This window comes from Hippocampus bargibanti, linkage group LG15 (genome assembly GCF_051943395.1).
Source record: "Hippocampus bargibanti isolate YZ-2025 linkage group LG15, ASM5194339v1, whole genome shotgun sequence".
NCBI classification, from domain to species: Eukaryota; Metazoa; Chordata; class Actinopteri; order Syngnathiformes; family Syngnathidae; genus Hippocampus; species Hippocampus bargibanti.
Genome location: NC_142748.1, coordinates 10,598,777 through 10,619,587, shown reverse-complemented (window position 1 = coordinate 10,619,587; position 20,811 = coordinate 10,598,777). Strand labels below are relative to the sequence as shown.

The following is a 20,811-nucleotide window of genomic DNA, read 5'->3' as shown; positions in this document are numbered from 1 at the left end:
AACCTTGAAAATTAGGTGGGACTTAGAACATTTTTGAAAATGCTGCATGTTAAACCCATTGCAACAATGATATGACTGTCGAGAGTGACTGAAGTGGACCTCTGACCTGAAGATTTGAGTGGGACTTAGAATTTTTTTGAAAATGTTTCAATGCACAAGTCAGATGAAAGCCACCAGAACAGTGTAACCACTGTCTGAAGTGACCAAAGTCTTGAATCTTAGGTGGAACATAGACATTTTTGGAAAATGCTGCATGTTAAACCCATAGCAACAGTGACATGACTGTCAAGAGTGACTGAAGTGCACCTCTAACATTGAAACTTAGGTGAGACTTAGAAAAATGTTAAAATGATTTGATGCACAGGGCATGCAAAAGCCATTAGAACAGTGTAATCACTGTCTGGAGTAACGTAAGTGTATTTCTAATATTGAATCTCAGGTGGGACTTAGAACATTTTTGAAAATGCTTCAATGCACAGGTCATGTAAAAGCCACCAGAACAGTGTAATCACTGTCTGGAGTAACGTAAGTGCATCTCTAACCTTGAAAATTAGGTGGAATTTAGAACATTTTTGAAAATGCTGCATGTTAAACCCATTGCAACGATGATATGACTGTCAAGAGTGACTGAAGTGCACTTCTAACATTGAATCTTAGGTGGGACTCAGATTTTGTTTTAAATGCTTAAATGCACAGGTCATGTAAAAGCCACCAGAACAGTGTAATCACTGTCTGGAGTAACGTAAGTGCATCTTGAACTTTGAATCTCAGGTGGGACTTAGAACAATTTTGAAAAAGCTGCATGTTAAACCCATTGCAACAATGATATGACTGTCGAGAGTGACTGAAGTGCACTGCTAACATTGAATTTTAGGTGGGACTTAGGAAATTTTTGAAAATGCATCAATACACAGGTCATTTAAAAGCCACCAAAACTGTGTAACCACTGTCTGGAGTGATAAAAGTGCACCTCTAACATTGAATCTCAGGTGGGACTTAGATTTTTTTTTAATGCTTTGATACACAGGTCATGCAAAGGCTATTAGAAAAACTATTTTAAAATATTTAAAATATTTTTTTAATGCTTCATGTTAAACCCATTGCATCAGTGATATGACTGTCAAGAGTGACTGAAGTGTACTTCTAACATTGAACCTTAGGTGGGACTTAGAAAAAATTTGAAGAAACCAGTGGGACTTAGAAAAATTTTGAAAAATGCTGCAAAGCCCGCCCCTAACTCCGCCCAATTCCCAAACCACCAATCACAATGGAGGACCTCATTTGCATAACCAATCAAAACACCCTCATTTGCATAACCACGCCCATTTTCACAATTTTTCTAAGTCCCAAAATGATACTCTGCTCCGATTGGTCAGAATTTACATAGCCACGCCTTAATTCATGCTAACCAATCAGGAGGGACCTCATTTACATAGTCCCGCCTACCTTTCCAGCAATCACAGCCGGTTATCGTAATGCTCCACCCACTTTCACAGCCATCAACGAATCAGAAGCCTCCACTCCAAACAGGCCACGCCCACTTTTTGGGATTTTTGGCCTGTAAAATATTTTTGAAAATTTTTTTGGGGGGAAATTTAAAAAAAAAAAAAAAAAAAAAATTCAAAAAAAAATTTTTTTGAAAAAAAAAATTTTGAAAAAAAAATTTTGAAAAAAAAAATTTTTGAAAAAATTTTTTGAAAAAAAAATTTTGAAAAAAATTTAGAAAAATGTTTTTGAAAATAAATTTTTGAATTTTTTTTTTTAAAGATTTTTTTTTTTTTTAGAAAATGTTTTTAAAATTAGTTTTTTTATGTTTTTAAAGATGTGATGTTTTTAAGAATGAAGTGAGAGTTAAAGTGTTGTAATCAAGCTTTATTATGCAGAGTAAACAATCACAAAGAAGAAAAATTACAATGTTAGATGGCAGTCTGCTTGTTGCTGGGCGGCAAAGTGGTCGATCGGATGGTGAGACTAACGTGGGACGGCTGCGTTGATCTAAGAGAAAAGACATCCAGGAGTTAGAGGCAAGTCCACTTCTTGTGCAGACAAAGACGTTAAAACTAAAAAAAAAAAAAAAACTAAAATAAAATAATTACCTAAAATGTACAAGTTGGGTGACATTTCAGCCTTCTGCTTTTGTTGAAGTCAGCAAACCTGAGACAAAAAGACATTGTCAGTTGTGATCAAACTCACCAGCAGGGAGGTTGATGCCACGTCGCTCGTCTGAGCCTCTTCAAGCCGATGGCGGCAAACCAGTCGCTGCCTGTTCAAGTGGACCTCGGAAGAAAAAAAAAAAAAAAAAAAGAAAAAATGGTCACCCATTGGCTTGAAGAGCATTTCCGATGCAGCCATTTTGAGACCCACCAGTGAGGAAGAGGGACTTCCTGGGCACTTTGACGTACCTTGAAGAAAAACAGTTAAGTTGCATGATGGAAATGTCATTTGAACTTGAAATATCTCACTTGCAAGGTCCAAATTGACTTTGCCCGGCAGGTGCGGCCATTTTGGGGATGGAAGGGGGGGGGGGGGGCGCAAGTCCGCTGTGGCACTTCGACCGGAAGCTTCTCTGCAGTCAAAAAAGGGAGAAAAAAAGGGTCTCTTGCATTTTGGCTCATCTGAAGCAACATCAAGGCGCCATATTCGCCCCACCACCAGCAGAGGTCCTTTGTCGCCGCCTTGTGGACATGAGCAGAAAGGAATAACAAGAATCAGCACACATTCACAGAACGGTAAAGAATTGTACCTTGAATGGTCCAGACACACTCAAAAGCTTTGTGGGGGGACCTGCAAAAAAAGAAATAAGACAAAATATTCACGTCAGCCATTTTGTTTTGCAAGATGATCACACCCGGCAGAAACCGCAACGGCCCCCTTCGCCATCATCTTGTTCGCCAGGCAGTCTGGATGAGGTGAGAATGCTGTTACACCTGCACACAAAAACACACAAAAAAAAAAAAAAAAAAAAAGATCCGCAAGAGTGAATTCAAATCATTCATATCTTCCTATTGTTTTTTTTTAATGTGGATCAACTTGAAACATTTCAACAACGTTTTATTTGCTCTGCAGGCGCAGCGTCATGGCGGCGACGATGGCATCAACTGGAAGCTTTTCTGCACCAATCTTCCCGCCAAAAAGAAAATGAGCTGCTGCCAACTCTGAAGAGCTTCTTTGTCACCACCTGAGCAGAAAGGAAAAACAAACAGCGTGTAAGTGCACAGAATGTTCAATGTCCCTTTTAGACGCTCTTGAGAAACATCTCCCGGTGCAGCTTTGGGCAAACCTGGAAAAGAGAAAGAAATGTGTTAGAAAATGTTCACTTGAGACTTTTTTGCTTTGCGTGTGTGCTCAAACCCAGCAGATGCCACAACGGGGGGTAATTCGCCATCGTCTTGTTCCTCAGGCAGCTCTCGAGATGCCGCTTCACCTGCGCACACACAAAAAGGATCTTAGTAAGCATGAATACTTGTCATTTCCTGTGTCCTTACCTTCCTCCAGGAGCCTCCTGGACCTCCTCCTCATGTCCTGAAATGAAATTAAAACACGATTTAGGAGATGTATGCGTACGAGTGTTTTTTGTCTCACCAGTGACAGCGAGCAGGGCAAGCTGGACACGTCGGCAGTGGACTGCAGCATAACGGGTGGCCTGAAAAAAAGAATAAAATAGTTAGCAACGTGAAATATGGTAAGCACGTTTAAACAGTGTCACCTAAAATAGTCACCAAGAGCCTTTTTAGAGTTGCCAAGCCTGTGGACAGAAATGACAATTATAACAGAGCAAGAGCAGAATTTCGTCTCAAATGTGGAAATAAAAACGCTAGCAACCAACCTTTTCAGTACCCTGAAAAGGAAAAAACGAAAATAGTAGCATTGAAGATTTCAGGAGACTTACCTTTAGTAAGTTTAACAGCCTGAAAACGCGAAGAAATGTGAAATAAGAAAAAGTTCAATGGACTAAAAAGAACCGAAAACGCGATTAACTTACCTTCAGTGCACGCTGGAAAATAAAAAGAAAATTGAAAAAAACGAGTTAGTTCAATCGAACGTTGTGCCGTTCAAACCTGCAGGCGACTTACCGTGCACTGAGTGAAAAAGCGCGAAAACGTGAAAAATGTTAAAATGGATCGATAAAAAGTCGAAAAAGGAACCTGAAACGTTCAGTTTGTCAAACGCGAGCACTTTGGCTTCTCTGGACGCTGGAAAAGAAAATAGAAAAAACGAGTTAGTTCAATCGAACGTTGTGCCGTTTAAACCTGCAGGCGACTTACCGTGCACTGAGTGAAAAAGCGCGAAAACGTGAAAAATGTTAAAATGGATCGATAAAAAAGTCGAAAAAGAAACCTTAAACGTTCCGTTTGTCAAACGCGAGCACTCTCGCTTCTCTGGACGCTGGAAAAGAAAAAAAATGCAAGCGTTAGTTCAATCAAACATTGTGCCGTTTAATATTGCAAGCGACTTACCGTGGAAGAGTTGAAAAGCCTGAAAAGGATTTAAAAAGTTTAAAAGTTACAAAAATGAGCAATTGCAAGCCAAAAAAAAAAGCAAGTTAAAACGTGCACTTTGTCAAACCTGGCGGTCGTCTTGCAGTGGTGCTGTGGACGTGCTGTCGGTCGTCATCGTGGAGGGAAAGAGGACGACTATTCAATTTGTCGCAGTTTAAATACGTTTTCGCTGATTACGTCAATCGTCACGTGATTAATTTAAAAAAAGAAGCAAATAAAAAAAGACCCGAAGAAAGAGTCTGACAATAAAAATGGGTTAAAGATGCGCGTTGGTGGTTAAATTCGAACACGGTCCGATTGGACGGCAAGAGATGTATATAACCACTAGGCTAACTGCGCTAACAAGTTCTGCCTCGGAAGTCATATTTCAACCTTCCACACGGTGTCGCCGATTTTAGTAGGTATTGAATATGCGGATAAATATAACTTCCGAATACCACTTTTCGAAATTCGAGTTGGTCTAGTGATCAACGACTATATTTGCCGTTCAGGCGACTCGTGTTCGAGTCCCCTTTTCTGCTCACCTGCATTTATGCACACATGTGCAGGTGAGAGCGGGGTTCGAACTCAAGTCGTCTGGACCGCCGCCAAAGTTTTCGACCACTCGACCATCGCAAACAAATTTCTTCATGAATTTCTAACTGTATTTATAGGAAGTACTGGCGTTGTTTTGAACAAATTTACCTTTTGAATGCTAGGTTTGCAGATCGCTGATGGTCGAGTGGTTTAAGACTAAACTTGCGGTTCAGGTGACTCCTGTTCGAGTCCCGTCTGCTCTGCTGAATTTATGCATAGAAATGTAGGTGACAGCGGGATTCGAACCTAAACGGTCCGAGTCGCAACCAAAGTTTTAGACCACTCAACCATTGCAGCTGAGTTTTGCAACAGGTATTGGTCGGTAGTCACGAGCGCTGACGGCGTTTATGCCAATAAATATAACTTCCAGGTGATGATTTTCAGATCCCAGTCGGTTGAGTGGTTTAAGACTCAACTTGTGGTTTAAGTGACTTGTGTTCGAGGCCTGCCATCTGCTGAATTTATGCACATATTCCATGGAGAGTGGGTTTGGAACCTCAGTCACCCAGACCGCAGTCAAATTTTTAACCACTCCTCCATCACAGACAAGATTTTTGGTGACATTTTCACTCCATTCATAGTAACTACTGTGATTGGTTTTGATAAATATAACTTCCAAATTGATAATATTCACATCCAAGTTGGTGGAGTGGTGTAAGAATAAGCATGCAATACAGGTGATTCCTGTTCGAGTCCCCTTTTCTCCTCATCCACCTTACAACTAATATGGGGGTGAGAGCGGGACTCGAACATGAGTCGCCCGTACCGGAGCCAAACATTTTGACCACTCAACCATTGCGGTTGAGTGTTGCGACGAACTGCTGTTTGTAGTCGTAGGTAGTAGCATGGTTCACACCAGTATTATACAATTTACTAGTAAGTGAATTCAGAATCAGAATCATCTTTATTGCCAAGTATGTAGGACACACAAAGAATTTGTTTCCGGTAGAACACGCTGCACTAGTATCGTCGTCAAAAAAACTGCTAAGTGGCACTATACAGTTCCATTTTGGCTACTGTTGAAAGAGTTCAAAGAGTTAATGGCTTGGGGGAAGAAGCTGTTTAAATGTCTGCGATTTCCAAGTAAATCTTGTGGTCAAAGATTACACCTGCCTTTCCTCACAAGGACCACAGGAGGGCAGTCTAAGGCATAAAAGTCAATCATTCAATCCAAGAAGTCTTTCCTACCTTGTCTTGTATTATTTCAAATATTTGTGACCCGTGTGTTTGAGATGGAAATACAGTTATTGATGGGCAAGCGACTTTAAATATACATTTTATTTCATTATGATTTATTTGCATTCACACAGCTGCAGTATTTTTTTGAAACAACAGCCATCGCAGGCTATGAAGCGAATTTTCATCGACAGAAAGATGAAAATAATGTTTTCTACATGTATTTATAGCATTGGAAAATATTTCATTCAGAAAGCATACTCATTGATAATATTGGATTGGATTTGCCTTTATTAGTCTCGCAGTGGATAAATGTACATTTCACAGCAGCAAAGTAATGAAAGGAATGAAAGTAGAAAAACGAAATACAGGATATGTACATATATATTATTTATTATATAAACAGGATATACAGAATATTCACCATTGGCTTATCAGTGCCAATCAATTCATCCATCCATCCGTGGTTTGTTCCAAATAAAACAAACGTCTGCGCTTAATTTAAAAAAGAACTTTTATTTGGTCCACCGGAACCTGAGATTGAAATATTAAAACATACATACATATTGACATATATTCACCCCCCCCCCCCACCCCACACAAGGATGGACAATCCATTTTAATCACATTTGTTAGCATTAGGCCCCCGTTTCATCTCAAAGTTATTTTGTTGACTTTCTTTGGGCGAGGGTGGGAGTGTGGTCTTGAGTTGTCACCAATTGTACCTGTCCACCTTCAAAGGACGGCGGCTCATCACTATTGCAGTCTCCTCATTTTAGCAGCAGGGGACGTCAAGGGCGGAAGGGGTTGGGGGGGGGGGCATAGCAAATGACCTGCTGTGACCTTGCACCGCATCACATTCTTTCTCAATGACAAATCATTCGACAACAATCGATTCAAATCAATGACATCGCACAGCTGCTCAGTGCAAATATCCAGGAGTGGTCATAGTCTATGGTGGGTGGGGGGGGGTTGTTTTAATGAGGGTGGGGGGCCAGGTTGGTAAGTACAGCTGCTTTGCGTCACAGAAAGGTGTTTTTAAAGATAAAATGATTGCTGGAGGAAATATGTCTAACCAGCGTGTGTCATTTGCATTTTGCTTATGGGGGCAACCAAGGAACCTGCTTTTGAGAAGACACCCTAAAACCTAAAGGTGTCAAAGTCGAAGCCCGGGGGCCAAATCTGGGCCACCACATCGTTTCATTCTGCCCGCAAAAGCAAAACAAGCATGTCGAGTGCCATGATGCTCGCTAAAGTCCCAACCAAAATGTCAAATTGTCCCCATTCAAACTGTAATAAGTTATTTGGGACTTGAACTCTGAAGGTCACTTTTCAGTCACAGGATACGTTTTGCTGTGGGTGAGCAGCGGCAGCCGCACGCGCCAGCGTTCACACAACCCGGAAGTAACTCAAATACATAGAACGCGAGCCAGCTAATAGATAGCCAGCTAGCTATATAATAGTCAGCCATATAGCTAGCTAGACAGCCAGTTAGCTGATAGCAAATAGTTATTACATCGATAGTTATTAGTACAGTATTCATTCATTTGTTGTGCGCTCTAGTTTGCCAATTGTGTCGATAATCTAACTAGCCAGATGGCTACCTAGCTAGCTCTCTATTTGGTATTTATTCACTATCGAACTAGCTATCTATCTATTAGTTATATATTAGCTAGCTAACTTTCTATCTATTTGGGTTATTCCGGGTTGGGTGAACACTGGCACACGTGGCTGCCGCTGCTCACCCGCAGAAAAACTGATCCTGTGACTGTAAAGTGACCTTGAGTTTTGAAAGGCGCTTAGAAAGGAAATGTATTATTAAATATTAGAGCAAATTGTCACTATTTTTCTTTTTTGTATTTGGTGTCGGAGAAAACAACAGAGAAGGCCGTTGTTTTATTTTTTGTTTTAAAAACAGGTCGCTGGGCATCATGGCGGCGTCTAAAAGACAAAAGTGCAAACGATTCACCTCGGTGCGCTGGGTTCAAAGGGCGCAATGAACCTCCTACACTGACTTCAACTCAGTTCTTAGGTGCAAATGACACACGACGGGCTCGGTCCTGAGTTGGAGACACAAAGTGGGAGCTTTTTTTAAAGACATTGGAACATGCGCCGCAAAACGCCCGAGATCCATTCCGTACCTGCGTGGTCCAAAAAAATCTAAAGAAATCAAATATAAAGTCGAGTAGGCTCAATCGATCCGGTCATGTGGGAGACAAGCCCCGCCCTCTTGGCTTTTTTAGCGAATGGGCGTAAAGCGCGAAAACAAGCGTTGCAAATGGCTCAGTAGTGACAGCGCTGCTTTGTACGCCGCGCGCTCGCACGCAAGCGGTGGGCGGGGCCGGAGAGCGGCGCCGGTCCGCCCTCGTTCATCCTGAGGGGCCGCGAGAAAGTTTCAGTGTTGCACAATACATTCGGATGGGCGTCATTTCACATTTTTGTCCGCCTTTCAGGATTTCCGGCGCTCAACGCGGGGCGCCACCGACGGCGGTCATAGCGGCCTGGGGCGGTGCAGGCCGTCGATGTCCGGGGTGAGCGGGGGGCTGTGCGTGGCTTTGGTGGGCGTCCAGTCGCCCAGGGAGGCCTGGGCGGCTTTGCGGTGAGCTAGCCGATGCGTGATGGAGAAGCCGGCGTTTCCTTCCAGCTGGGAGAGCACCACCAGAACTTGCCTGTGGAGGAGACCAGGAGGGGTTGTGCAGTGATACCTTGGCTTACAAACTTAATTGGTTCCCAGACAGAGTGCGTAAGGTGAAAAGTGTGTATACCAAACATTAATTTCCCATCGGAAACCATTAAAATGAGAATAATCAATTCCCAGGTCCCCATAAAACCTAATTTCTAAGCCCTAAAACGACACAAAATATACTTTATTTTATGTATAATAAATGTGCTATGGTCAAGAAATAAACTGTACTGTATAATAAAGTCGTTTTATTGACCTTTGTGATGGTCGCTGATGGCTTGGTTTCATCAGCATTAAACACTTGATAGTTCCGCATCAATTGTGTTCTGTTTAGCTGGGTTGATAGCTTTTCGCATCAATAGTACAGATGTCTTGTGCGGGTTATTTGTGTAGCCTGATTTATGGGATATTTTAACCTTGCAGTCTACTCTGCCTATTAACTGTCAATAAAGTTGAAACGAGTCCAAATTTCACCGTGTTTTCTATCCATTTTCTCACTCTCTGTCGTCTACCTATCTATTTTTCTTTGCAGCTTTATCTGCTTCTTTGGCCATTCCAAAAATTTTCAAGGTTGTTGGTGGACGGTGTACCGGTGCAAAGGCGGGACGCTGTCGATGGTCTTGAGGCTGCCTCGCGTGGACACCACGTTGAAGCTGTCCGTGCAGTCGCAGGAGACGTGGAGGAAGTACTTGGGGTGGCGGTTTTCCACCACCACGATAAGCCCCGCCCAGCCGTGCGTCAAATAGTAGCACGTCATGCCTTCGCGGCCCTGCGCGCACGGCAAAAATTGGCGCCCGGGTTCCCCCACCCGCAGAAAAGCCGGCAGGTGAGACGAGCACCTCGTGTCTTTCGCCCTTGTTTTCCGTCAGGAGGATGATGGCGTCGGCCAACGTGGCGCCCGCCGCCTCCACCTGCTCCACCATCACCTGCCTGGAGCTGTAGATGGCCAGGATGTAGCCGGGGAAGTCCTGACTGGGTCGCCGCTGGGTTCCGCCGGTCGGACTGGACACTGCGGGGACACCAAAAGACAGGTCGCAGGGATGCATCTTGGAAATTAAAAAAAGGTGGGGGGGCCAAATTGGAAATGGGATTTACCGGGCGCGGGCGCCCCCCCCGATCCGCCGGCGTTGTTCATCTGCCAGTGGTTGAAGGCGCAGCAGACGACGGCATACTCGCCGGGCTCCAGCATGACGTCGCAGCCCACAAACTTCTTGACGGCGCGCTTGCTGTGCGCTAGCAGGCGGCCCAACGTTAGCTTGCCGCCGCTTCCGAAGGAGGCCCGGAACACCATGATGCACAAGTCCAGCAGGTGACTGTCGGCCGTGTCCGAGCGCCTGGCGAGCCGGGGACGAGGGGGCAAAGGTCGGGCGGCGAAGTTGGAGGGGGTTAGGGTGTCGGCATGCTGACCTGCTTCCTTCCTGGAAAAGCGCAAACTCCAGCGCCGTCCTCTCCAGCACGGTGAGCGCCGTGACGCTCACCGGCCCGCTGGCCTTGCTGGGGAAGCATCCCTGAAGACGCACTTCCTGCCAGTCCGAGTGGATCTTGCAAATATCCACCGAGTCAAAGTACCTGCGGGACAAAAAGAAGATGGGGGTGGGGGAATCCATTCATCTTCTCAATCGCGTTGGACTCGGATGACGTTTGGAAGACCCGCCGCCCCTTTCGCCATTTTAATCCACGCTCTTACTTGATGAAATCGCCGTACTCCATCCAGAAGACGCCTTCGCTGCTCCCGTGAGCCATCAACTCGTGACGGAGATGCTGAGGCCATTCCGTCCACTCGTCCGACCAGCTTCCGTTCCACGAGAAGCGACCCCACGGGTTGCGCAGTCGCAATAACCTGCAAGTGGGAAACACGTAGTGGCGAGGGAGGCCAGGCGACCCCCCCCCCACCCCAAAGAAAAGAGCGTTTCGGAAGACCCGTTTGGTACCTGTAACCTTGAACATCTCTCACGTCCAAGATGGAGTAGGCGTGGCGAGGCCGCAACCCCAGAGACTCGTAGACGGCGTCGTCCACCTTCATGTTGCCTCCTCCGCACGAGGCGCCCATCAGAAACCTGTGGCCAAACGCCACGTCAGACCCAAAAAAGCAAAATGTCGGAAAGGGGCGCGTTTACCCGGCCTCCTTGGAGCTGAGCATCTTGGCCCAGATGAGGTCGGTGTCGATGGGCTCCTCCCGCGGGTTGGTGGAGCTGACCTGCAGCATGAGCGAATCGCACGGCGCCCCCGTCAGCGTGGCCAGGCCCTCGATGGCGCGCCCCGCCTGCAAGGCAAAGTAGGAGCCGTGGAGTTTGGCCAGGGCCTTCTCCATCAGCGCCACCCACAGCTGCTTCCGCTGGGCCTGCAACCACCACATACACACCCGCGGCGTGACAAATCGAACCAAGCGGGCACAGTTCCGCAAAGGCCATCGCGCGTCAGATCGGGCTTCCCCTCGGCGTCCAATCCCGGGTACGGATCCGCCTGACAGTAAAGAAACCAGACCTGCGAGAAGAGGAGGAAACCGTAGTCGTCGCAGGGCAGCATGTCGTCCACCAGCACCGTCGTCCACGTGCCGTCTTTGCACAAGCGCACTTGATAGGCCCCCTCGGCGCAAATGGTCCTGGTGATCATCACCCTCTCCACCAGCTCGGGACGCTCAGCCAGCACGGCCAGAGCGCTGAGGAACCTGGGGAGGGCACAAAGGTCACGGGGTCGCGATGGCAAAATGGCGGCATTTGAGATTGCATCGTAAATGTGGGAAATACGGGACTTTTTGTTCTTGTTTGCAAACAGAAAAATGCAGGCTGCATCCAATAATACAAGGAGGTAAAAACGATCAGTACTGTATATGTACATACTTGTATACTGCATGTATTTTGGATGATTTATTAGAACAACTGTGTGTGTAAATGTGTTTTCAAGCCAGAGTGAGAATTTGGGTTACATCCTGTTGAGTGAAAGGATTTGGCTCCAGGGAGGGTTATTTTTGATAAGCCGCGCATGCTGCTGATGAACGTCCTATCGGGATAACTTTGGCCTGCATGTGTGTGTGTTTGCGACAGACAGTCACACAAACACATCCCCGCAAAGGGTACAAAGCAAGGACGGAAAGATCAAGCTCATGTCCAGGCTTGCTTGGGATTAAGTTCATTTGTGCATCCTTTATGCTATCATCTATCGCTTTTATTTTGAAAAAAATTCTCCTTCCACTTTTCCTGGGAAATGGTTTGCAAAGAAAGAAAATGTCTCTTGTGTTTTTCGCTTCACTGAACAGAGCACAGAATTTATTAGCCATGGGAAATGTGCATTAAAGAAGGGGAATGAAAGCCACATTGTTATTTTAATTCATCACATTTGGTTTGATAAAGTGAGATGTGTATTTTTCTGGGGGTTGGATTGCAGCACTGCAGATTTTTCCGCACGTCGCAATCACGCAACGGCAAAAGTGAAACTGTGAAGCCCGAGGAGCAGCATCCCTTCCCTTCGTTCCTCGTGATGCGTTGTGACAGCTCACCAGCAGTTTCCCAGAAGCCCCTGCAGGATGTCAGAAGGTCGCGGCGTGCGGAAAACGGACCATTTGACGCCTCGGTCTTTCAAGTTGCTGCATTTGATCTCGTGGGGGCGCAGCCACTTTTTGATTCGCTGCTGGACGCTGTCGCCTTCGGGGAAGCCCACCGAAGCGGGTCCCGGGGGGAAACTGTCGTCCACAAAGTTCACCGTGTTCTAAGTGAAAAGGACACGGGAGAGGATGCGGCGTGAAAAGGAGCTCTGGCGAAAGGTCGTTTGAGCCATCTGAACACAAATAAAGGACGATGTGAGTGAGAACTCCAGCAGGTCCAGACACTCACTCGAGCGAGCGCCGCGGCTAAAAATAGGTCGCATCAGGGTGCGCTAGAGCATGTTCGCGCAGCGGGCAGTCGCGACGGCAGGACCGTTGGAGCGTAAGGAATGATGTGAGGAAGGTCGGGGGAGAGCCCAAGAATGCCAGTCTAGGATCGGCAAAAGAGGTGCAAAACAAACTCGGGCCGTGTGAAATAAACGACGCGCGGTCAATCTGTGGTATTTTTCCAAGTTGACGCATTTTAGCAGTGTCTGAAACTCATGAGAAAAAGTTAACGGACACCAGGGCAGACAACCATAAAGTTGCCTGCCCCATTTTTCACAACTTGAAACACAAGACGACTAATCGCAAAAAAAAACATTGTTGCAAAAAATTATGGATTGATAATCAAATATATAACAGAACAACACTTTAAAATGTACCTTGCACAAATGCTTTCTTGCTTAATTGATGGTAAACATCCCTTGCTGATGATTTTGCGTCAGTTGTCGTTTGTCCATACACTGTTGGGCATGTTACACAATGCAAAGTTTGCGTAGCGTCGTCTGCGACAAGCAACGATGCTTTTAATGTACGTTTACCTTTTGTAGCGTCATCAATTTTGTTAGATTCATTTGAATCTTTCTTCTGGGGCTATGACGCTCGGGAAAGTTATTCGATGCAGGCTTCTGATTGGCTGCCGAGTATTCAAATTGCCAAACAAACCAAAATTCCGAAATTTCCAAACCAAAGGAAGATTTTTTGTTCCTTGAAAAAGTTGTCGGCCACCCGGGCGGAGACATTTTCTAAGTTGTACGACCGACGTACAAGTTGCACGCCCCCGGGCGTCCGGGCAGGCGTTCTTTCAGACACTGATTTTAGGCATCGGCAGTCTCGATGGGGTTGGAGCACGTGCGGGTGCATTTTTTTTGGTTCTCACCTCTCTGCAGAAGCTGACGATGTTCTCCCACAGCTCTTTGGCTTCACCCTCGTCATTCCGCCGGCGGGCCTCCACGTGCACGCTCTCTCTCCTCTTCAAGGGCTTAATGACCTTGCGAAGGGTCAGGTACTGCTGGGGCGTGTGGCAGGCGGCGCAGTTCTTGGCCTTGGCGTCGTTGAGCAACGTGCACGCCGGGCAGCTCCACGGGCCGGACGAGGCGGAAGACGAAGCAGACGGGCCGGGACGGGTCCTGCCCTGTTTGCGCGTCTTCTGAGCGGCGGCGGCGGCGGCCGTGCAGGAGCAGGCCGCGGAAGGCCCGGGCGGGACCTGGCCGCAGTAGGCGCAGCAGCGGAGGAGGGGGGAGGCCGGCTGCTCCTGGAAGCCGCGCAGTTTGGACGAGCCGCAGGCCGAGCACTTGGGGGCCCCGGTGGGGTTACGCAGGGTGCACTTGGAGCAAGCCCACGTGCTGAAGTCCGGGCTGGAGGGGCTGGCCGGGGTGAAGCGCACCGTCTCGCAACCCAAATCGATCAAGTCGGCGCCGGCCCGCAAAGGGCGGCAGCTTTCGCATTTGGACGAGGACGACGGGTTGGCCGCCGAGCAGGCGGGGCACTTCCAGGTGGGGGGGTGCACCTGCTGGAGGGCCTGCTCTTCTTCTTCCAAGACGCTGAGGCGCTTGCTGGGGTACGGCGGGGGCTCCTGAGGCTGGACGTGCTTGGGCTTGGCGGGGCACGGGGGGCCGGCGGGCTGCGGCGGGACACTGGCGCTCGGGGGGGAGGTGGGACTGGGGCTGTTGGGGGGCCGCCCCGTGGGAGGCACCTCCCTGCGACTGCGCGGCACCGGGTTGTTCTGGAGGGAGGAAAAGGTGCTGAAGGCGGAGGGCGCCTCTTGCGGTTGGCACGGCGGGGCCGGGGGGGAGTCATCGGTCAGATCCACCGGCAGGGTGGCCGCCGGGAACCCCGACGCGGGAGTGCGAACCTCTGGTACCACCAAGGCCTCAGGGGGGATTTTGGGCAGGGACAGTTTCCTGGGTCCGCCGCAGGCCGAGCAGGACGTGGCGACAGGCGTATTTTCAAGCGTGCAGCGGGGGCAAGCCCACCCGGACCGCCGCCGCCGTTGCTCCGGCCCGCCCGCTTCGCCGTTGCTCTCCGAACGCCTTGGCATGTCCTCCTTGGGGGGAACCTGACCTTGGGGCTCAGAGAGCGCCGGCGGCGTGACGGCGGACGCCGGGTCTTCTGTCGCAGGCGCCGGGGGAAGCCCGTTTGGGATGTCAGCTACGGTCACGATGGCGGGCGACGCCGGGGCGGCGGAGGACGGCCCGAAACCGCAGACGGTGCAGGCTCGGGATCCCTGAGGGTTGTCCAAGGTGCAGCGGGGGCAAGCCCAGCGGTGATCCTCGCCGCTACTCAGGCGAAGGATCTGGTTGAGGTCGGGTTTCTGGCGAGGCGCCTCGCAGATGGAACAGCGGGGGGCTCCGCCCACGTTTAAGAAGGTGCAGCGTCCGCATGACCACTCGCTGCCTCGCACCGCGGCTGCCATGGAGCCCGGAGAGTGCGAGTGGCTGCAAAAGAACCAAAAACAAGAACCGCTTAAAGGACAAGCGACACCTCCAGACTAGTTGCGTCCAGAATTGGTAAAATGACTTCTACCGAGCGCATTTTACAAAGATTCCAAGGCATATAGCTATATTTTACTTTTTAAGACTCGCGCTGAATATTCATGAAGTCTTGTTTTCGAGTTGATGACGATGCCCGAAGTGACGTCACATTCGGAACGCCCCTGACTTCCTGTATTTTGTTTTTCTACTTCTTTCTTTCCTTTCCTCACTTTGCTGCTGTGAAATGTGAATGTCTCCACTGTGAGACGAATAAAGATACATCCAATCCAATTCAGGCGTAGGTGCCAGAGGCCACCGCGCTGTCACTTTTAATCCGATTAAAAGGAGCCGCAAAGAACCACGGAGGAGACGAGGCGATAAACGCCATCATCAATCACGTGGAAAGACAACCGTCTCCCAATCGGCAGCTTGGATGACCCTCAAGGGTTGATAGCAAAGTATTATTGTGGGATGGCTCATGCCGAGCAGTGTCGCCGGGGTCTTGAGGAATTTTTTCATGAACCCCCCCCCCTAAATTGAGGCAGGGCTCGGTCATCACCAGCTCCCATCGTGGCCTTCTTCACAACAATTCAGCTCAATCACCTCTCCGGGAGACGCCATCCACACTGCCAAAACGCTCCGTAATGCAAGTAAGTGGTGGTGTATGGGGTGGAGGGGGGCTTTGGAGGGTGCTCTGCAAATCCAGCTCGGCCTGATTTCCTGTTCAACATGAAAATAAAGCCTCGGATTGGATCTGATTTCGCAAGTGGAGCCACGGCTGGCAGGCAACCAATTTCTCAGCGAGCTGTAGCCAAGAAACCGTACAGAGTCACATCCCTCCAGATGTTGGCCAATTGCGTTGATACCAACAGGGGGGCACCGATATCTTGGTGTACTTGTCCGCCATGTTTTCCAAGTGGAAGCCGTGAAAGGTGTTGCACAATTTGCCTCCACCCAGATTCCAATGGCTTACCTGCGCTCCCGGTAAGGCCGTGGAGCGAGTTGCTGTTGCTGCCGGCTCGTGATAAAGTCGCCTCCCCATACCGGGCTGCTGTGACTGGTCCTTAGCCAGCCCACGGGGGGAGACGACTGGCAGGGATTGCCGCGGAAGCCGCGGTCCGACTCCGTCTCTGACGTGAGGGACGAGGCCGAACTCCCCATGGTGGCCGGGGTCCACGGGTGAGTTGTCGGGGAAGAAGGCGGACACCCCTTTTTGCAGTCTTGAAGCTTCTGGTTTCCAGTAGCCAGGCTTCGTGGGACGTCAGTCCATCGTGCCGTCACAGGGGGGGCATATAATTGTTTTTCTTGTGGATTTTTGTCCCGCAAATCTCGACGCAGGACTCATCCGTCATACTTGGTCCTCCTCTTGGAGAAATCTGGCGCCTCTTGGGATGACGTCCGGGTTCATCCAGGCCATCCACTTCAGCTTCCTTGTCCACGCAGTCAGTTCCAAAAAAATCAATTGCGGCATGGATCCCGTGTTACATCCCGTAAGAGAAAATCAATGCGCTGCATTTCCTGGGGAGTGGGTGAGGGGTAGGGGGGTGTTGGCAAAACTACCAAGCAAGCTCCTTTTCCAAAATCCCATCCGGTCTGGCTAACAGCTGCTCTCCAGCAGAACCTCGTCAGCGTCCACAGCTGCGCACCAGTCGTAAACTTCATCCTCCCGGGAAATGTTTTCCCACGCTAAAAAGGACCTGGATGACATAACAGAGAGAGTCTTGCAAAATAAATATACAACTTTTTGCGCTTGGGGATGAGATGCCAAATTTCTCGCCGAGCACAGTGGCTCATCAACTTCAAATAAGGTGCTAAAAAGTGGTTTGAAAAACACAAATGCATGTGAAGCGTGTTTAAAAAAATAGGACGAGAGGAACCTCTGTTTGCTTAAAGAGCAGTCAAACAAGTGTCACAAATGGAATGCAGAAAGTAGCGTTTTCCATGGGGGGAAGCCAGAATGGCATCAGCTGATGCATTCGCATGCTCGTGTCCTCTTCAAGTCTCCATACAGTCGACACGCATGGCCATGAAAAAGTCAACCGTGCATCAAAGCGCCAGTCATCTCCTCCCAAAGCCGGTCATTTCCCAGGAGATGCATTGACGGGCTCCACACGCCGCTAGCATGAATAGCGCTTCCGAGCAGACATGGCCAGCGTTTTTCCCCAATGCGGCAGGACGGCTTCCCTTCCCCTGCGGCGTTTCGTCAAAGCGGCTCCATTCTTGTCATCGTCCGCTTGCGTGCGCCTGGCGGATATTCATTCCCGGCTCCAAAGGCAGCACGAGCGCTGTGGAAAGCGCGTGCATCCCCCCCCACCGCCCCTGAGCAGCGGATTACTGGAGAGTCTGCAGTACGCATGCGCACTCCCCCTCACTCCCCCACCGGAGGCAAACGAAGCTGGCAGGCAGCAGCCAAAAGATTGAAACAAATCTCCCAAAGGGATGCGCTACTGACCGAGTAGCGTCAAAAGGCTTCGCCGATCCCAAAATACCGACACCTGACAATGCCAACGCATATGTGGCCTGTAAACAAAGCCCTTTAGTGAGGTTTGCAGATGATTAACTGAACTCCTAACAAGAAGATGGCAGTCGGTGACTACGTCGCTCACTCATCCCCCCTCTGCTGTCCCTTCACATTACCGAGATAAGCCTTCAAACTTTCCTTCCAGTCATCCACTTCAGCTCACTTGGTTGACCTCATTCCGAATCTCACGGCTTCTTCGCCCACCCGGAAAAGACTGCATTTAAAAAGAAAAAGACACACATACCAGAACTTGACATGACTCACATATTTGCCAGTGCATCTTCATTACATGGACGGACGTGTAACGTGTTAAAAAAGGAGACGACGTGTCGCAGACGCACTCAATTCACTCGGCTCGGTGTCGGTCATAGTCTGCAACAGGCACGACGAGCCCCATCATGAATAGAGTTGTGTTTACAATCAAGCTGGTTTATCAGGAAAAGCCGCTCCCATGGCTTTGGCGCGTTAAAGAATGCAAATGCAAATATTGTTTGACTTGTTTGTTAAAGGGCTAGCGTTGACAAAAAAAAAAAAAAAAATAGTTGCAATTGGGAGTAGAAAGGGGAAATGCTACAAACAAGGAACATCTGCTTCACGGAACTGGCGTTCAATGATTTACACAATCACTTCGCGGTCCCTAATCCTGTGTTGAAATCGGACGGGCAAACCGCAGCGACATGCCTAGCGTAACGCAAATAAGGACTCTGTAACTGTAGCTCACAGGCCACAGCTCGGATTTCATTTGGATTCCCTCTAAAGGAGAGCCTGATTTCACACCATCTTGTAGGCCGTCGCTTGGAAAAAACATCTGCTGTAGAACTCTCACCTGCCAAGGCTGCTGTGAATAATTGGTGCTACACGACGAGACCAACCATCTGTAAATAGGACAAAGCAGATCAAGCAAGCTCCTCGGTGCAATTATGTCTCATAATGCTTGATAAATATCTTTCGTTCTGAGGGATTACGCTTTTCATAAATTCATATTGTCAATCTTGAACAGTCCAAAGCATCATTAGGTGTGAGTCTGGGGGGTGGAATGATGTTCGTCTCTGTGTTTTAAACAAAGTCCAACGTAGCCCGCTGTCAAAATTAAAGACACCCGACCAAAACGAAGCTTTTTATTCTCTCTCCAAATAGTAAGCATCTGCGATTCAAAAAATGACCAGTCCAGATATCGCAACAATATGACAGATGTCATTTGAAATGTATTCTTTAAGGTGTTTTAATTGTGACAGGAGCAACTTGAATGATGTCTTCAACTACTTTGTGTCGGGCTGAATGTAAAAATTGACTCGCCGCATGGATGCGGCGGATCTCATAATTTGGTTAGCCTTGGGCCACTCAAAAACATTGAGAATGCAGTCCCATGACCGTTACAGTTTTCTATTTAATCCAACCAGTCGTTTCGTGTAAGTGTGGTGTGACCTTTGCCCATCAATATGCCATCACCCAATGGGTCATAAAGAGCATGACTAATTCATTTTCAACACAACCTTCTTGGAATTTGCGTTAATTGAAATGCATTGGGCACGACGGTCACACAATCGTTCTCTTAGTCGGTAAATCGGTAACGAAGGAATGGTAATATGAGCGATGCAAACATTAGCTTGACAGCGTAGCCAGCTGACTGAAGGAGGTTGTCAACAAACACGGCAGGATTTCGATCCAAGGTGTTCACGTGGTCGGACTAAAGTTGATCAGCAAGAGTCCATTCAAACGTCGGCGATTCTCACCTCAATTCTAAGCGAAGGGCAGAGGTGTCCCCCGTCTTTGTCGTGGCGTCGCTAACTTTTCACATCCATCGAGAGGTTAAGTTGTTCCCGCGTCGCGATGCGGCCAAAATGAACTTCCCTTGCGTGGGCTGCGCGTTCTCCGCTCCCCGAACACGTCGCAGACATTTGGGACAAACGTGGAGGAGATTAATAGGCCGACAGGTAGCGAAGGGAACTGATGAGAACGCGTAGGTTTACCCCCCAACAGCCTTCAGAAGGTAGCGGAATCGCTACGCAATAAATTCAAGACGTGTGCGTAATGTGCGCAGCAAGAACCAGCTGCCACTGCGAAGCTCAAGTGAGCGTACGTAAATCCGCGTAAAGAATACGGAAGAACAAAACTACATTCCCCGAGTTCAAAACAGCCAGAATATCCGGGTTCGACATATATTGTCTTTTTAAATGTTGTTTCGGAAAGCCATTGAACATATTCGTCCTGATTTTTATAATTCAGTATACTCTGCTTTACAGATAGGACTCAATGTTAGATAAATATAATAGTGAAAAACAATTATGACCTTTTACTGCCACCTAATGTCCAAAAGTATGAAGCATCAATCTGATTACACTTTATCAACTTTTATGCGTACCTATTTAGATATTTAAATGTTTTATATTTGATATTTAGATGTATTTACTTGTCCCTCAAAAGGGGACATGCCTTGGAAAAGCCAACACAGCGTTTTATTAGTATCTTTATATGATTAAAGATTAATATACTTTGCCGATGGTGAAAGACTAATCGTTTACAGTATTTAACTTTTGTCACCTATTTACATGCAATTAAATCAAATCTAAAGAATGATTTTTATTCCGAACCCTTTGGCCTTTGGTCGCAGTTTTTTGAATGTCCACAAGAGGGCGCAAACTCCCCAGAATATGGGAAGATACTATCGACCAAATACTACTGTAATAAACAACACAAAAACTATCGGTAGACAACTAAAAAGAAACAAATATGACCTGTGTGGCGAAAGCAATTGTGAAATCGCATTCGGTCTCCTACATGACTGCGCAACATACAAGCACTTGCTATCAATTCAACACATAAAAACTTTAACTCGACAAAAAAAACAAAGCAACGAGGCCCTGTAACACATCAGAGAACTCGTTGAGAAAAGCACACAATAGAAATGGGAAAAGAAAGCGAAATATTTTTTTATGAAACTGCTCATTAGTACAGGCGATTAAGGAGTTATTACTCACCAAAATCACTTGTTTGTAGCTACGTCGCACGCTACGGCGGGA

At 47.8% G+C, this 20,811-nt stretch overlaps 1 protein-coding gene and 1 long non-coding RNA gene across 20 annotated transcripts; both read right to left on the bottom strand.

Moving 5' to 3' along the window:
• Positions 1–1,863: 1,863 nt before the first annotated feature.
• On the bottom strand, positions 1,864–4,668 carry LOC148887801 (uncharacterized). Of its 11 annotated transcripts, XR_016117538.1 has the most exons (17): positions 4,567–4,668; positions 4,458–4,476; positions 4,266–4,386; positions 4,074–4,193; positions 3,983–3,994; positions 3,890–3,908; positions 3,707–3,745; positions 3,583–3,643; positions 3,486–3,522; positions 3,352–3,424; positions 3,049–3,280; positions 2,849–2,927; positions 2,744–2,784; positions 2,463–2,675; positions 2,365–2,402; positions 2,097–2,277; positions 1,864–1,995 (listed from the first exon to the last, which is right to left on the bottom strand). It is a non-coding gene; the product is annotated as an uncharacterized LOC148887801 (long non-coding RNA). The 11 variants fall into 11 exon arrangements; XR_016117535.1 differs by having other exon boundaries at positions 2,744–2,927; XR_016117536.1 differs by having other exon boundaries at positions 2,463–2,784.
• A 1,949-nt stretch (positions 4,669–6,617) lies between these two features.
• Positions 6,618–20,089, bottom strand: capn15 (calpain 15). 9 transcript variants are annotated; one of them, XM_089015402.1, is made up of 13 exons: positions 19,525–20,089; positions 18,618–18,666; positions 17,908–18,005; positions 13,677–15,234; positions 12,431–12,639; positions 11,419–11,602; positions 11,052–11,275; positions 10,866–10,991; positions 10,622–10,774; positions 10,030–10,503; positions 9,774–9,943; positions 9,525–9,703; positions 6,618–8,920 (listed from the first exon to the last, which is right to left on the bottom strand). In XM_089015402.1, the coding sequence occupies exons 4-13, from the start codon at positions 15,210–15,212 to the stop codon at positions 8,717–8,719; spliced, it is 3,459 nt and encodes a 1,152-aa protein (XP_088871528.1). In that variant the 5' UTR covers positions 15,213–15,234; positions 17,908–18,005; positions 18,618–18,666; positions 19,525–20,089; the 3' UTR covers positions 6,618–8,716. The 9 variants fall into 9 exon arrangements, with proteins under 9 accessions (XP_088871528.1, XP_088871526.1, XP_088871531.1 ...); XM_089015400.1 differs by lacking the exon at positions 17,908–18,005; XM_089015405.1 differs by lacking the exon at positions 18,618–18,666.
• Between the last annotated feature and the right edge of the window lie 722 nt (positions 20,090–20,811).

Coding starts and splice junctions, on each gene's coding strand:
- capn15 (XM_089015398.1), bottom strand. CDS start 16,431: ATGGGGAGTTCGGCCTCGTCCCTCACGTCAGAGACGGAGTCGGACCGC. Junction 11,603..12,430: donor GGGCTTCTGGGAAACTGCTG/GTGAGCTGTCAC, acceptor TGCCCTCCCCAG/GTTCCTCAGCGCTCTGGCCG. Junction 9,704..9,773: donor ACAAGGGCGAAAGACACGAG/GTGCTCGTCTCA, acceptor CCGTGCGCGCAG/GGCCGCGAAGGCATGACGTG.